Below are 17,261 nucleotides of genomic sequence, written 5' to 3'. Positions count from 1 at the left end.
AACAAGGGACTTTAAAACAATAGTTTCCTAGTAATAAGCAGTTATAATACTTTCCGAGGGTGTGCTATCCCTGAGTCAAACTTTAGCTGCTACTTTTATCGTTGACGGTGGAAAAGAATACAGATAGGGTAGTTATTACAGCCCCCACTTTTTTAAGTCTATCTACTAGTAGAATCTAAATATATGCAACAGATCTATGTACTTCAGGACTTCAGGTGTCATTTGATTAGGATTATTCATGTTCAGGTCAATTGACACACGGCGCTCGCCGCTTGGAACTAACCAACACTAGATATTTTTTAATGGTAGGTGATTACTGCTACAGCGTTGAACAATAATCGAGATCAAATAAGCGTGCCAATCAATTTTACGATGCAAAGAAGCAATTATCACGCATATAATGTAAGGTGCTATAACATACCTGTAAAAATTAAAATTGTTAAATCATAACTGTACATTTCAGCACTGCATTGTTGAAACGTGTAGTTTCTACGACCAAGTAAACCAGAGTTGGTCTAGCCATGGATGTCAACGGGTTGCAAACCGAAATAATGACGTGATTTCGTGTATGTGCAATCATACAACCAGTTTTGCTGTGGTTGTCGTAAGTTTCTTTTTATAATTTGTGGAACAGAATAGTATTACAGTGTTGCTAACAGGCCTATACACAAATGTTGAATAGCAAAATAGTTTGTGAATTATGCACTGCACGTATCAAATTGCTCTTGCTGCTTTAAGTTTATTTAGGGCGTGATAAAGAATACTTTATTGGCGACTTATGGACTCAACTTTGATAACTGTTTGGGATAGAAACAATCAAGTTAACGAATTTGAAAGCGCCTCGATTTGCTAAAAAATGTTTATATGCTATTTTTCGCAGGATGTTCAAAGTAAACATGAAGATGTTGCCCTTGACATAGCAAGCGAAGTAGGTCTCGCACTGAGCGTTTTCTTTCTCTTATTGACTGTAGTTCTATTTATCAAAATACCGTAAGTAGCCTACATATTAATGTTTTGTTTCAATATTTTAGATTTTTCTTTAGTAAACGGACATTTTATTTGTAACTGGCTACTATTGGTTACACCCGTACTAAGTAGCGAACAAGGCTAACGTATATAAACCAAACCTTTGTGCTTGTAATAACAAAATACACGAAAAGGCGAAGCAGCCAAAAGTATCTTTTGACAATTAAACTATCAATGATCAAGCTGCCTCGCGTGACATGCTTAACTTTGTTGTGTCATTATTATAGCTTCCAACAGGCTTGAAATATAATATTGTACGTTTCTTCCTCGCAGTGATACTTTTCGTTTATATATAATACCGATTTAACGCATAGTAAAATCGATACTTCTTTTTTACCTATATGGTATTACACGTTTATTGTTATTAGCGAATTGCATAATATATATAAATGTGCCATTTAAAAAAAAAACAAAGCCAGATTTTTTACAATAACGTTTTAGATATCTATAGTGTTCAAAGTAGAATAAATTTCTTAAGAAAAATATTCCAAGCGACACCAAAAAACATTTTTGGAGCTGACGTCACAAAGTTACGTCATAACGTGACTTTATAAAACAAGCAGCCTTACGAAACCTGAGGTTATCGTTTGAACTTGTGTGAAAATATGCATTAAAAATATTAGTTTAATTTCATGTAATCAGATGGCGATTAAGCTTAAAGAAAAGAAAAAAAATCGTTTATTGAGTTTAAGATTGGAGTTTAATTTAGAAGAGACATAACACATTGCAACTAAACTCGTTCACACATTGCTAAGAAGTAATGGTATTTCATAATTTGCAATTACGTGAATAAAAGAACTAAAATATATAATTGTGGAACATGGCTTCGTGAAAGATAAGCACATTTTGTTTACCCGTATGGTGCACGGGCAATAATTAATTTACCGAAAAACCGTTCTAAAACCTCAAGACTTACTTTTATCACTTGCTATATTCCGAATTTAGTGAGCTTCAACGAGTGCGTTCGGCACATATACACATCAATCTTTGTCTTTGTTTGGCAATTACATATCTTGTCTTTCTTTTCGGAATAAATCTAACCTTCAATCGCGCGTTGTGCGTATCCATTGCTGCAGGAATTCATTTCACACTTCTTTCAGCATGGGGATGGATGGCGGTAGAAAGCATAACTATGTACAGGTAAAAAATGACAATGTATGATGTCATACACAACTATTATAAGGGTCTATCGTGTTGCTCAACAAGAAAGCAAATACGTAACCCTCTTTTATTTTGTTTCGCAGGATGTTTGTGACATCGTTTGATCGACTGGGTTTAGGAGATATAAAAAAGATGGCTATATCGGTTTACTTGACCTCGGCATTTATCGTCGCGGCCACTTTGTTGGGATCTATGTTCTCGGGATTGAATACCGAAAGTAAACACTGAAAAAATTTGCACGTGTAACTTCGTCACTCTTTGTCCTGTTGTTAATAGTAAAACGTAAAATGTTTTGACTGTAATGATAGACGTGAGCGTGACCTGTCACAATAAGAGACGGGTCATGCTCTTCCGCGCGTTTGTAGTCGTCATATTGTGTAGATATTAACTCAAATGAATGTTTGTTGTTTACAAGTCGTTTTATTTTGCAAAATAATTACTTAATCTCGTCGACCAACGACAAAATATTTCAACCTTAAAATAGAAATTTTTTTTTTTTACAGTTTATGCTTAATACAGAAACTATAGGTTTCACTATTTAAATTTGTTTAATGGTAGTTAAATTTAAATTGAAAAAAAAATCCTACTAAAAATTATAGGTTGCGTTTATGTGGATATTTGGTCAAATTACGTTGGTGATCGTTACTGCTGGCTGACCGGAGCGGCTCTCTACAGTTTTGTTGGAATTGTGGGATTGATCTTGTTGATTAACATCGCACTTGCATTTCTAGTTATCAAAGCAATCACATGGGGTAGAAGGAAGGTAAATTTTCAACCCGAAGTTTGTTGTGATTTTTTCAACGGCGGTTTAAACAAAGTTTAAACGAAAAACTAAAGACGACGTTGATTTCGTTGTTTTCAATCGATTTTTTCTTTTTTTTTTAAGTATATTTTCGAATTTTTTTGAAATAGATTATTTAAGCAAGACAGAAATTTCTAGATTGTTTTTAAAATAACATCCCATTTCATGCTACGAAAAATAATTTTATTCTTACGTTGGGTCTCTTATCTAAAGTCGTTTGAATTAGTTTCATTGGCGACTATAAATTTACATCAAACTTTACGAGCAATAGTTAAGATGTTGTCGAAAACACGCACTGTGCTGCTCTAACAAGGTTACTTCAACGTGCGATACTAACGTTGCAAAATGCTGTGCGTTGTAATATTCCGGAACTTCGAGATGTAAATTAGGTTTAACAAAATTTTAATTCGAGGTTATAAATTAGTTCAAAGTATATTCTTTTAGTTAAAAAACTTTTTTTTTCTTGTTACCTATATTATAGAAGGTTTAAATTTAGAGTAAAATTTATGTTTAAAAATGTGTAAAAGTCGTCACAACATCAACAAAGTTTTTCAAGCTAATGATTTTATTAATATGTATTTTTCAGGTTACCTCCTCAGTTGACGAGACATCGGCCATTCACGTCCTAAGAGCAGTCTTAGTTGCGGTTCTTCTCGGAGTTTCTTGGATATTTGCAATTCCCATTGTACTGCTACGAAACCACACAGCACAATTAGTGTTTGGTTGGCTTTTTGCAATATCTACGTCTGGACAAGTAAAAACTTGTGTATATGGCACTTTCATAACTAAACGCTTCACCAACTCTCAGTAGCATAGTTTGTTTACCGACCTTAGTGTTCAAAATTATTGTTGTCTGTGCTCAATCAAAGGTTTTGGAATTAATTATCTTTGCCTTCATCTGATTTGTCCCGGTATTTTCTAAAGTTAAATATACCTAACTGTGTGTTACCTAAGTAAAAACTTACAATATTTGCGTTTAGAGCGGTATGAAAAGCGGAGCACTTTTAGTTTTTTAAGCGAGCCTTTCCAACCAAATTGAAATGTCCTTGTAGGATGAGATAAATGTACACCGTAACACACAACAAATGTTTAGCCCATACAAAAAATGAATAAAAAAAAACGGCAACAGAATAAATTAAAAATGTGCCAAACCTAAACAAATGCTAAATATTTTTTCTCGTTAGGGCTTGTTCGTATTCTACTTTTTTTGTATGCGGCGCAGCGAGGTTCGTCGGGCCTGGGTTCGACCTCTGTTGACCGCTCTGCGATGTGGTCACCAAAGGAAATTACGTCACGGTCGCAAAGCGGAATCTGAAGGTGATAAGCAAAGCAGCGGAAATAACTGGCGTTTGAAAGTAGATTGGTTGCAGCACAGGTGTAGTAACATCTTATTATGCTTGTGCGCAGAAGTCGGCCAATCCGCGTCGAGACGAAGTGAGTCAACAGGTATGACGTCATCAAAATCGTGGCGTCGCTTGACCAGCTCGGGACGCGGAAATGCGAGAACTCGCACGGCTGCCGCTCCAGCTACCGCAGTTCTTTGATGTTTCAGAACCTAACCATCAGAAAGTTATTTATTGTGAATTAATTTGTTGCTTCGTTTCGGCGTTGAATTTTCGTGTATGTTTATACGAGCCAAAAATATTTGCAAAATGAAAATAGTAGGCCTATGTTTATTTATTAGAAAGTTACCCAGCCTGAAAATACGGATTTTAAGTGTTGCCGGGTAAAATATAGCAGTGGTTCGCTATGATGTCAATTTAGCTGTGTCATGTACTAACAGTTAAAAAAATTAGCAAATATCTTTCTACAAAATTGATTGAAAATGTAAACGCGATTTTATTAGCATTCAGGTGCATTTGTGACAGCTTGCTTTTTGAAATAACTTATTTTCTCTTGCAAAAATATCCTAAAATATTCGAAACGCAACCAACAAATGGATTACTTAGTTCTGTTTTTAAAACATGATGTTGTATAATCTACATATAGCCACTACGTGACTTTCGTATCCTTAAAGTGTAATCGCGCGTCATACCCGCAACTTCCCCTTGCGCAACCACACTTGCTGGTGGAAGATGGTAATCAGTGTGTTATTTAATTTGCGCTATGGTATGTGACAGTGACAGTTCAACAGCAGTTTCTGGCAGAGTTATGATAAATCTTATGTTACTTTCTTCTGTTGTAATCACGACTTTCTACTTGGAATTAGGAAATGCTCAACTTATTATTACACCGATACAATTTACACCGAAAGGTCAGTTGTTTTGATTACCTTTTCTTGAGTTCATTGATTATATTGTTACTTAAAAAACGTATTTGGATGTAAAGCAGTCAGGAATTTTGTGACCATATAGATATAGAGCAAACGTTTAACAATTCACCCCGATATTTTTTTTTCAATATTTTGTTGTCTGTTCGATCGAAAGCAAGGTTAAAATTTTCCTCAACTACATCACTACAAAAGAAAGAAAAGAACCTACTCATATTTATCGTGTTGTTGGATTTACAAAATTATTTTTTTTATAAAATTAATCCAAATTGTTGGAATCAACAATAGTCGGAGGAATTAGTTCAAACTTGTTCAGAGACAACAGTGGAAAAATGTATAGTATTTTTTAATAATACACCTTAATAATTTAGTAAAGTTTTAATTTTAAACCATTTCGTAACTCAATTAAGTGAACTCTTTTTTCGTAACTCAAGTAAGTGAGTCTTTTCGTGATAATGTAATGTGAGTGCATGTGGTTCAATTATACGTAGAAGTTTTCATGAAATGAACCATCCATTGTATTTTGTTTAGAGGAAATACGTAAATTTTACAAATACGCTGTATGACTCCCTCAGCTCAAAAGATTATGTGAAGTTCTTCAGAAAAATTACCCTCATATAAACCTACGGCTAAAAAACAATAAACTAAATTGTTGTTTTCGAGGTTTGCAATACTTAACGTTTGATTACGTTAATGTTATGGTAAAGCATAAAATATTTGGTAGTTTTCATATATGCATTACGACAAGGAAAAAATAATAGTGAAAGGGTTTATTGACACGTTTTACTACGAATAAAAGGGTTTGCTGTGGTTAGTTGTGTCACATACTGCCAATGGGTTTTGTAGCTAATTGATATTTATATCGTTGTTAGACGTATTGTACTTGGTTTCTACTTTTATACAGCGACTAATCTAAATTTCTTATCCAATACAATCGCGGCAACAAAACGTGCATTTAGATAGTTAAAATTATCATGCGCGATTTTGCAGGATTGTTTTTCAATGTTGTACAATGTTCTGTCCATATCAATAAACATTTTCCGGGGTTTCTTGTTTTGACGACTTGTAATGTTGTGACCTGCGCTATGTGGAACAAGACTTTCGACAAAATGCATTATTATCTTATTAGCTTTTTGTGTTTTTACGAATCTATAATGTCTTTGAAATATGGGCAATATTGTATCTAGTGCAGTGCTCTTCAACCGGATATACCGCATACCCAAGTGTATACTAGATAAAAGCGGATACATCTGACAAAAGGTATTCGATTGGTATACAGATTGGATCACTATTAGTGCATAGGCTACCACCACTCTTATTTAATCGACCTGCATGTGGTATTTTTTAAGCTTTCAGGAATGCACAGTCCTGACCTATGTGGAATCGGGCCAGATATAACAACCAATATGGACACTTTATTGAATAACTATATTATTTTTTGTTGTGCACTGTCGGGTCCAAGAGGGGTGGGCCTACAAAGCCGCAGCACCTACAAATCATAATTTTTGCCGCAGCACCCTCCAAATCAATATTTTTTTTCAACTAAATAAAGCAAAGTTTTAAGGCGCTGTGCGTAACTCTACAATAATTTTTAGCTTTCGCGAGAATCTTGAGGTGGAACCGTAATAAACACCTCTATAATGTAACGTTTAAAGGCATTATACGATTTTTTTAGTTTGGAAGTTTGCCATATGATCAATTTGTCAAGGACCTATAGCTCTAAATATAAAAGTTTTGCAATTTAACTTAATTGAAGTGCATCAATTTTACCGCGTGACACGAAAAATACATTGTAATGACACAATTGTAGATTTACTGAGATAAAATCAGACGGGAACAGCATAAGAATTATTTTGTTGATAATGCAAATGCATCTCTGGGGACCTAGAATCTATCAATTTTCTTCAGATCTTAATTTAAAAAGCAAACTAAACCAATTTAATCGTTTCAATTTCGGTTAAAGATGTAGGACGTAGTATTCCAACAATTCGAAGTCTAAATAGGGTATATGTAATATATTTCTTAAAACGACACTCAATATTTATATCAGTGATTCCCAAACTGTGTGCCGCGGCACATTTTATGCCTCGAGAGATTGTAAAGTGTGCCGCGAAACTTTTTGTAATTTTGGAAAATAAGTTATTTGTATTACCAATGGGCATTAAATACGCACTATCAGACTAAATTACGCACTATCCTTCACAATAATGTGAGACATATACAATATAAACATATAGTTTGTCGTTTGTTAAGGACGATCGTAAAATTAATATATATTGTTGTTCTGTTAAAAGTATGCCACGAAATATTGAAGATTTGTTTAGTGTGCAAAAAAAGTTTGAGAACCACTGAGTTAGATTATATCAACGAAACAAAAAAGCAAATTAAATAACGCAGATGCGTATTACATAGCTTCGCATATTGTCCTTTGAAATCGTTTGTTGTCCATTATATATTTTTTCTCCGCTAGGCCTACTTACTTTGTATGGAGAGCCGTTTAAAAAAACTAATTTGCTTGTAAGGAAGGTTATTTGTCCGATTTAGCGTAAATTAAAGTGTAATTCTGGCTGATTTAGCTCAAATCGGTTGGTAATTTTGTCCGATTTAAGTTAATAAGGACAACAGTTAAACCATTCAAATTAACTGTCTGGTTTAACCCAAATCGGACAAAATTACTTTCCGATCTAGGCTAAATCGGACAAAATCTAAATCTAAATGTAATGTTGTCTGTTTTGGGTTTAATCAGAAAACAATTTGTTCCTTAAAATTAAATCGAAAAGAATTATATTCTAATAAATTTAACGCGAGTGATCTACAGGGCGTATCATCAAAATTAGTCAAGTTTAATTTTTGCTTTCAGTTAAAATTATAATATGATCTTCACTTTGTATTTTATTCAATTCAATCTTTTGTGTGCAGACAAGGCTGATGAGGTGTTGAACAAGTTTCGCGGTGAATCAAGTAATCTCACGAAGTTAGTTGGATATACAATCATAAATCCTGGTGTGGAAATCCATATTGTGTCATTAGCCCGGTATAGTAGAAGTTCTTGGGATAGGCACAAAGTTGTTCCATTCAATAATCGAAGATCATTTGTCACCATGCCAACTTTTTCTTCAGTACCCGGGCCAGGAAGAGAATTTTCGAACGTAAATGTAGGTCAGGTTTTCAGGTATAAAAGTTGTAAATAAAACATTTAGTACAACAAATAGTATACAAACACATGCTACTAAGATATAACGACATATAGGCTAGGTCAAATCTAACATAATATAGATTTTTATAATCTAATATATCTGTAAAAATGGCATTCCATTATCATTTAATGAAAAACTAATTCACGATGTAAGCGTTTTTTGAAACTTAAATCTAGGAAAACCTTCGCTATTACGTTATTTGAAACTTATTGGGAAACTTTCTGCTAATCGGATGTCCCAATATTCCACCAATCAATAAGTAGCGTTTGCCATTCATCCAATATAATTATTAAAATAATTCAGCTTAGGCCTACAGTGTGAGTAAAATCGGCTTACTCACAGTGTGAACAACCAATTAATAAAGATTAAAATATGTTTGTCGCTTACAATTTTCTGTTCGTGATTGTTTAAAACGTTAGATTCAAAAACGTTCGACATCATGTACATATACGTTTGAATTGTTTTCAGATGATTGCCGTTATTGCCAAGTGGAACAACATCACCAGTTACCTTAGGCCGGAAAGATCATTTAATTGCAGAAAACCCACATGTAAAAGCTATCTACAAACCAACGTCAGCCTAATAACAGTTAACTACTACAATGTCAGTGACACCTCTAACCCACAGTTGTTAAGTTTGCCAGTAAACTACACAATGGAATCCTTTGAGGAATTTGCGGGTTTAATTGACAAACGCCCTCCTCTGTTTCGAGTTCATGGATTAAAAAGAGAATGTGTTTGGTGGGATGACGGAAGATGGAGTACGGATGGATGTATAGAAATGGGCACAAAAAGCGAAGAAAGGGTACAATGTGCTTGTAATCATACAACCTCTTTTACAACCCTTTTTCTCGTAAATTTTACAACTGTACCTAAATGGACAATTCTAACATCACAGATTTTGCAAAGTATAACAGTTTCTTTTCTGATCATCACCATTATTTTATTGGGTATTGCTAGATTATCAAAAGGAATAGATAGCTCTACACATTACTCCATTGGAATGCGAAACAATAGGACTGTGTCGCAGATAAGCTTAAGTGTATCTTTGGCAGGTTTGCACTTATCCACTCTTTTTGCTGATAGTGCTGTTTACAGTACAACTGCTTGCTATTCATTGGCTGCTCTGCAGCACCTTTGCCTTTTAACGTCCGCAATGTGGCTACTAAATGAGGGTTTTTCCATAACGTTAAAAACTCATCGGGCCTTTGCACTTAAAGCAAATTATAAAATACTCACGATTTGTCAAATGTTAGCCGGTTGGCTGCTGCCGATGCTTTTTGTGACCTCATGCATGTCTATCGCCCGTGACTCATATATCGAAGTATCGCCAGCCTATAAAGCTATCGTCGCGAAAAATGCTTCTTATAATGCAAACTACGTTGGTGAAAAAATATATCCAAAATATACACAATGTTGGATAAACTCAATAAACTACAACGTTGTATATATGGCATTGGTGCCAACTGCCATAATTTTGGTAGCAAATTTGGGCCTTGTCGTGCGAATGATTGTGGTGGTTTATCGAGTAAGCAGAAAAGACAACATACGTAATATAACGGCTTTGACGGTACAGCGAAGAAATTCTATAGCACAGCAGTTGGAAAGAAAGGCTCACTGGAAATCTGTCGTGAAATCTTACTGCATGCTTTTCCCGGTTTCCACTTTACCCTGGGTGTTTTGGTTGCTGGGAAATCTATCGTTCGTATTTGTGGGGATGCATACGGTTGTCAACGGACTACAGGGTGTAGGAATATTCTTAGTTTTTTGCGTTTTCTGTGATGAAGACAGCAGTAGGCTTTTGCGTCTATGGAAAAGATGTGCAGTGAGGCAGCACTTTACAAACTTTTCTACTTCTTTAAATGAGTGCTTCATGAAAAAGAAAAAAACTACCAACGTCAAAACAAAAGAGAACAGACTAAAAATAAGTAGGGGAAGTAGCGTAACTGTTATGACTAACTTGTCTTCTACATAAAATCGTTTTTTTTTAATTTTGCTTGATTTTCGTTGTTTTTCGCATTTGTTTGTTTTTACTATTAAACGATTACGTTTTATGATTTTCTGTTGCCTGTAACAAACACAAATCTCTGCCATGTTGCTCCCTTTTACTATAGTTCTAAGGTTAAGAGCCCTTTCTGCAGTTTAGAGCGTAAATTTTTAAGAGAAATGATCTATTTTAATATGCATTTGCCAACACAGCGTAAAAATATAACTGCGGCAAAGCTAAACATGGCAAAAACTGGTACTTATGCATACCAAATACATTCACCGCAGTATTTGAAGAACACTGAAGTTTATCGAAATTTTGATAGAAGAGCCATAAAACACGATCATTCAATCGTGTTACTCATTAAATTGCTTTGGAAAAACCGATTAGCCTAACGGTACTTAAGTTGTGGACCATACTTTATCGCCAGCCGTAAACTGGTTTTCCTAATCATTCTAAATGCTATTTTGAGTCTTTGAAATAGGCTCTATATTTTCACCGACTCCAAAACTCCTATATTATAAAGTAATATAATAGCCTATAATTATAGTATCACTCACTAAGCGTGTCGCCATTTATTAATATAGATTGGAACTTTTCGTGTTTTCAAAGGAGTATCGACATACAAAGCAATGGCCGTATTGCAAAAACTTTATAGATTCGCAAAAAAAAAACGCAAAAAATGTTGGGTCCTCTAAGAGTTTATTCTATATAAAATACGTATGAAAAATGCTTAGGGAACGAGAATAACGTTTATAATTTATTTAAGTTGGCAAAACGAATTTAACTAGGCGGATTACATGAAATTGTATTTATAGAAATTTAAACAAAGCAGGATAAAACAAAACTAAAAAAATGCAATTTCACTGTTTAACTCTCGATGATATATGTATTTTTTACTTGTATTTTACTATTTACAGAGACAACAGGATAAAACAAACTAAAAAATGTAACTGTTGAAGTTCACAAAACCATTTTGGGCAGGGGTGACATGGTGCCTACACCTTGTGTACAACTTAGACCTCCATCAACTGTACCATATTGTTCTACCAAACAAAGTCATAATTGGCTGTAAAAAAAACAAAAATAATACAAACACCGAGAAACTAATAAAAATTAGTAGCCCTTAACTCGCAAATCGCAAAATCAACCAATTATTCAGGTATTACTACACATGTGTAATTCTGATGTAAGACATAAACAGTATAAAAGCAGAATTAACACCGAACCGTAACATGGAACCAAAAAATTGCTATAAAAATAATTTTGGAGTACAACATGAGCCCGTCTAAGAACTGGCTAGCATCCTCCTAGGGAGCGCGCCCCACCTTTAAAAAACACGCCCTTGGGGGTTTCAAAAACCATAAAGTGCGTCTTAGTTAAAACAGACATGTTGCGATATCAGTCTTTTTGTAAAAAGTAGTTAAACTAAAGCAGTAATCGAAGACTTTTATCATCCAGCTGTTGCAGATCTGTAGCAGAAGTTTCAAATTCAGCGCTTACCTTAATAAATGAAATAAAAAGCTTTTATCACAAGATTAGGCATTAATACGAAAAATATAAGAACCCACACATCTTTAACATTCTATATAATCTATAACAGTGATGGCGAACCTTTTCATCGCGCGGGTCAAAATGCACAAGTAGGTCATACATTTAATTATTTGCTAATTTTATGCGAAACTCTGCTGCGTCGTTTTAAGTGTTATTGTCTGGGTTGGTAATTCAAGGTTTTTCGGATGATTCCCAAATTCGGATTCCCACAAATATTAAGAAGCTAAATAGTTAACTAATGCTGCAGCATTTTTTATGGGATTACAGGAGTCCAGCAGATAGCTTTTCAGTATGGTTTATTGGTTCAACCAGGATTTTTGGAAGTTTTAGTCCGCGAACTCATAGTTTTCCTCAAAGGATCACCACCCCATACGTTTTACAGCGATAAACAAAATGCTTTTCGTTGTCTGCTTTTCTGCAGTGATTTGTTAAAGTGCAGTCAATGTAGGCCTACTCGTCATCCCTAAAATACTTTTTGTACGACCCACAAATTTGCCAGCCCTGATTTAAACAGTATAGTGTTATGTAACGAAGAACTGTTATTTTTTATATTTGTTCTTTCATGAAAATGATTGATAACATTTCGGTATTTCTTGAGAAACAAGTGGGTCATTAAAAATCTGTGGTGCGGAACGGTGGTTTGCCATCTCTGATCTATAATATATTATTGATATATATACATATATAATTGTAAATTCGAGAGGTTTCACGTCGCTTACACAATTATTTTCAAGATGAAAACCACAGTTTTAGTGTTTCAGGCATCAGTTTGACGCCACAATTTTACAAAGACAAATTAACATTTAAAGATTTTAGTTTTGTTTTTAACAGAGTCTGCTTCAAGACTAACTACGACAATATAACATCAGTAATGAAAAAACAAGTATTTATATATTTTATGATAAGTAGGGCGACTATTTTTGGACTTTTAAAAACACGTTAGGTCAAAATTTATCAAATAAAAATGCACATTAATCGTTTAGAAATTAAAAAAAAAACAATGGTCATCTTTTTAAAATTCAAAAAAAACAAAAAAAAAAAATCAAAAACAAAAATTAGTTTAATTATATTCAACGACATTTTAACTGTATTATATATTCATTAAAGCAATATATGGTATAGCTAGCTAGTACAATTAACCACCTAGGCCAGCGGTTCTTAACAAATGGGTAATAACCCACATGTGGGTAATTTCAGGATAACAGGTGGGTAATCAGCTGAACCAAATATTTAAAGTAATGGTTGTAACAAACAATATCACAGCCGTGATAATTTTTTTTATATATTTAGTACGGTAAAATAGCAAAATAAATAAATAAATAATATTTTGGGTAGTGAGACTTTGATATGGACAGAAATGGGTAATAGGGGGTAAAAGGTTAAGAACCCCTGACCTAGGCCAAGTTTATTGCACTAGGTTAAACGGTTTTTTCGACTGCTTGAAACTTCTATCACTCAAGCGCGCTTAATTTGTTTATCAGTTCTCTTTTTCAATGGAACAAAAGATAAAAAACATGCAAATATAAATACAATGATAAACGTTTTCTGTAACACGTATGATGTACCTGTTCCCAACTTTCAACATTGTTTACAAGTTCATTTAACAGTGCACGTAAATGGTTTTCCTTTCTTGAAAGGTTATCTTCTAGCAAGCAAATTTCGCTTTGTTTTTCCTAAAAGAAGGAAAAATTATGAACATTGAATGACAAACATTGTTAGACCAAGATATAAAATCACAATTCACTTTGCTAACTAGACCATTGTTCATACAGACAATATGTACATTGCACAATATAACATTAAAAGTGTATTAAACAATTAGCTTGGCTTTACCATATTATCCAAATAAACAAACATTAAATCTAATTAAAAATGCCTACTGCAAAGTATTTTGCAAAATACAACAGTGACTAATACAAGTATATAATTATCTGAGAGGTATTCAAGAACTTTCTTGAAATAAAAAACTAGAAGGCATGTCACCAATGACAGGACCATAAACCATGTTTCTTCTGGTGTCTATTCAATCATCATTATCATTATTATAGGAAACCCTTGTCCCCGAAGAAAATGAAAACAGTTTTTAGATGGAATGCTATTTAATGATTTTATTAGGTGCATTTTAGGGCTTCAAGCAATTAAAATTATTCCTAACCTATTTTAAAAACAGAAAATTATTTTCATTATTTAAAAAAATATCTAGCATAAGGGCTAAGTTTTTAATTAATAACCCTTACATTTAAATTTGGCAAATCTAGGCTTTCATAGATAAAATTCTAGCAAACTTTAAACACAATTTTGTACTGCAAGTAAATTTGAAAAAATTGCTTAAATGTTACATTTAAGGGCTGCTGTCGAACATTAAAAAATTTCTCTGAAGGTCAAATGCACTCATGGACCCCCTGCAACAATTTGAATGACCCTTGACGGTCCATGTACCCCTGTTTGGAAACCACTGAATTAAAACAAAGGTTTTTAGGTGTAAGTAACTATTTAAAACAATGACAATTAAACATTCAACACTCAAAATTTTTCCTTCTAGAATATAGTTATAGATAATCTGGTTGGAGGGGAAAGATAAACTAGTTTACTTCATCTATTCTATATCGCTGATAAGTTGTTATTTAGTTTGCTATTACATTTAACCACTTTTGTTGCTATGTTAACTGTCATTGATGCCAATAAAGTCATTTTACCGAAAAGTTATTCAACTGTGTTTAACAACAGCCTTTCATCAAGCATTAAGATTTAGTGTTGAAAATCAGAAAAAAGCCCAGCTAAAATCACAATTGAACAGAGTGTCCGATATATTTTTATATTGTTATAAAAAATCATACTAGGAACATATTCCGCTGCAGAAAATTGCACTAACACAAAACATCTTTTTTTTCATTAGAAAGTATTAGATAAATAAGTATGAAAAGCTTTTTTGATTACCTGCAAAATATCGGTTAACTTTGATATCTCCAAGTGTTTAGCCAATCTGAGGTTGGCTTCTGCATCAACTTGGGGATTGCCTGTTGCTTTCCTGAAAAAATTACATAAGGCAGGTTTTTAATATATAGACACACAAAAATAAATAAAAAATATAAAACAATGTTTTACAAATCGGATAAATTTGGGAATTCTTGTGTTACATTGAACTAAAAAAATGACGTTTTGACAATCCTATGCAATATAGAAGGTAAATCACACATTTTGTCTCTGACTTACATTGTTTTGTTGTTTATTTAGATATAATGACGATGCCTTTGCCGGTGAATTATATGTATATATTTCTTTCAACATCTATAAAAAATGTTTGATGTGAAATTCCAACTTTACTAGACTATTGTGCTGCAACTTACTAAGATTCAATATATACTAGATTTGAAACTTAATATTCTAGAATAGAGTTAAATGTTTTATGTTCCAACTTAAAAATCCCAAATTTGGGGTCTAAAAAACATGCGACACTTTACTTTTGTTCGGTGAGATTTGAAAATAGGAAATGACTATTCAAACATAGAAATTTTAACCTAAAAAATTGAAATTTTGACAAATTGGACTCTTTGGCACTTTTAGAAAAACATTGATTTAAACAAAATATTTTTGTTTAAGTACTGCATAAGTGCCTTTTTATTTCGTAAACAATTTATTAGTATTTTAATCGATTGTAACTTGAAATAATTTCAACAAATTTTGACCTAACATGTACATTTTGACTTTTTTTGACAAGTCAAAAAATATTTGCCGTTATGATTAGCTTTCAGATAAAAGGTTATCTTAGAGCACATCAAACTTAACAATAATTAATCAGCATATACCCTTCAGCCTTCAGGGTCTACAGTAACAACAATTAATTGCAAAACATTTCGCTAGCATATGTATAATTTAATAAAAAAAGATTTTCTTAAATGTTTAACATTTTAAACAACTGCCATTTGAAGCATTTTTTTGTTAACCTTGATAAGGTCTTGCCATGTTTTACTGGTACATTGGATGACAACAAGTGCATTGCAGGTGAAAGTATGGAGAGGTACTTATAGGCAAAACAAAATATTGCTAAAAGCAGTCCAGCAGTTGTTATCCACCAGTAAAGCAGCCACATTCGCTAAATTATATTTCTAAATAAGTTTCAACTTACCAGGATATTGTATCTTGCTCAACCTCCGCCTGTGCCATCTTGTTAAGTCTTGATTTGAGTTGCAAATCTTGCAGTACTTTTGAAACATGGTCTTTAACATTGGTTTCAAATGTCTCCCACAAGTTGTCAGAAGCTATTTGTACAACCTCTTTGTTGGCGTTGTAGCAAGGTTGAAACGATTTGGCAAGCTTTTTGCAACTGTTAAAGTAAAATGATACCAATTATTTTAAGTTAAACAATTTGTTCAGTAGAAAAAAACACATCTCTGGACACTAACAAATTTATTAAGTGATACAATAACAGATTTATGAATGTTAAAAGATTTACAAATGTACAATGGTAACAGGTAGTTGTCCACAGTAACCAAATACATTCATTAAAAAACAAAACTAGAGTTGCTTCACTTTGCCAAAGATGTATCACTAACATGTTATGCACTTACCACACTTTTTTATAGTATAAATATATAATTAGTGATGTCAAAGGTGGTCATCCAAACTGTCATGAATGTTTTTAGGATTTAGCCAGTTGTAAAATGGTAACCCTACCTTATTTCATAAATCTGTGACATAACGAATCTCCATTAACGAATTTACAATACCTTCCAGGTTTCCCACGAATGTTTGTTATGAATTTTCCAACACAAATTACAAGGTTTTCATAAAGTTGACAAGTATCTTGACTTGTTGCTGGCGTTGCCTCCATATTTTCTTAAATCCATGCGTTTCCAGTACTTGCAGAATAACTAAGTACTTCCTGAAACAAAATATTACATTAAAGCAGGCCTGCATAATGCACGGCTGCATGAGGAACTTTTCAATGCAGCCCGCGGAAAATTTTGCTAACTTTACTCTGTAAACATAATTCTTTAACTTATCCTACATTGTTTTGTCAATGCAACTTTAAGTTTTATTATTTTAAACCAAATAAACAAAAAGGTTTGACAACTAAACTGTTCCTTTCTTACGCACAAGTTCGCTCAAAAACAACAGGTGTTTACAGATTAATTGTTTTACGACGTAAAGTATTAACGTCATTTATAAAGAATTGTCATTCATGATTGCTGCGTCCCTTCTACCATTTAAAGTTATGCAGGCCTGATTTAAATGATAGGCCAAAGCGCGGGGAATTTACCATCGT

At 33.4% G+C, this 17,261-nt stretch overlaps 3 protein-coding genes across 4 annotated transcripts in view; 2 read left to right on the top strand and 1 right to left on the bottom strand.

The window, feature by feature from the left end:
* Positions 1–4,591, top strand: part of LOC146140680 (uncharacterized) — a 29,111-nt gene extending 24,520 nt beyond the window's left edge. Inside the window, exons 14-22 of the mRNA XM_083392676.1 lie at positions 310–402; positions 464–604; positions 881–990; positions 1,972–2,166; positions 2,271–2,404; positions 2,787–2,950; positions 3,576–3,743; positions 4,174–4,306; positions 4,397–4,591. Coding sequence (XP_083248802.1) covers positions 310–402; positions 464–604; positions 881–990; positions 1,972–2,166; positions 2,271–2,404; positions 2,787–2,950; positions 3,576–3,743; positions 4,174–4,306; positions 4,397–4,533 — 1,275 coding nt within the window. The 3' untranslated portion in view covers positions 4,534–4,591. The remainder of the gene's footprint in view (positions 1–309; positions 403–463; positions 605–880; positions 991–1,971; positions 2,167–2,270; positions 2,405–2,786; positions 2,951–3,575; positions 3,744–4,173; positions 4,307–4,396) is intronic.
* A 504-nt stretch (positions 4,592–5,095) lies between these two features.
* On the top strand, positions 5,096–10,429 carry LOC146140679 (adhesion G-protein coupled receptor G6-like). Its single transcript, XM_083392675.1, has 3 exons — positions 5,096–5,243; positions 8,178–8,413; positions 8,924–10,429. Exons 1-3 carry the CDS (start codon positions 5,096–5,098, stop codon positions 10,427–10,429), a joined length of 1,890 nt encoding a protein of 629 aa, XP_083248801.1.
* Positions 10,430–11,133: 704 nt separating this feature from the next.
* On the bottom strand, positions 11,134–16,873 carry LOC146140678 (uncharacterized). 2 transcript variants are annotated; one of them, XM_083392304.1, is made up of 5 exons: positions 16,723–16,873; positions 16,122–16,319; positions 14,933–15,023; positions 13,561–13,668; positions 11,134–11,944 (listed from the first exon to the last, which is right to left on the bottom strand). In XM_083392304.1, exons 1-5 carry the CDS (start codon positions 16,824–16,826, stop codon positions 11,870–11,872), a joined length of 576 nt encoding a protein of 191 aa, XP_083248430.1. In that variant the 5' UTR covers positions 16,827–16,873; the 3' UTR covers positions 11,134–11,869. The 2 variants fall into 2 exon arrangements, with proteins under 2 accessions (XP_083248430.1, XP_083248432.1); XM_083392306.1 differs by having other exon boundaries at positions 11,134–11,510.
* Between the last annotated feature and the right edge of the window lie 388 nt (positions 16,874–17,261).

This window comes from Ascidiella aspersa, chromosome 6 (genome assembly GCF_963924565.1).
Source record: "Ascidiella aspersa chromosome 6, kaAscAspe10.2, whole genome shotgun sequence".
Classification (NCBI taxonomy): domain Eukaryota; kingdom Metazoa; phylum Chordata; class Ascidiacea; order Phlebobranchia; family Ascidiidae; genus Ascidiella; species Ascidiella aspersa.
This window is presented reverse-complemented; position numbering and strand designations above follow the sequence as displayed.

Coding starts and splice junctions, on each gene's coding strand:
- LOC146140678 (XM_083392304.1), bottom strand. CDS start 16,826: ATGGAGGCAACGCCAGCAACAAGTCAAGATACTTGTCAACTTTATGAA. Junction 16,320..16,722: donor ATTCGTGGGAAACCTGGAAG/GTATTGTAAATT, acceptor TTACTTTAACAG/TTGCAAAAAGCTTGCCAAAT. Junction 11,945..13,560: donor ATGTTGAAAGTTGGGAACAG/GTACATCATACG, acceptor TCATTTATTAAG/GTAAGCGCTGAATTTGAAAC.
- LOC146140679 (XM_083392675.1), top strand. CDS start 5,096: ATGGTATGTGACAGTGACAGTTCAACAGCAGTTTCTGGCAGAGTTATG. Junction 5,244..8,177: donor GATACAATTTACACCGAAAG/GTCAGTTGTTTT, acceptor TTTTGTGTGCAG/ACAAGGCTGATGAGGTGTTG. Junction 8,414..8,923: donor GAGAATTTTCGAACGTAAAT/GTAGGTCAGGTT, acceptor AATTGTTTTCAG/ATGATTGCCGTTATTGCCAA.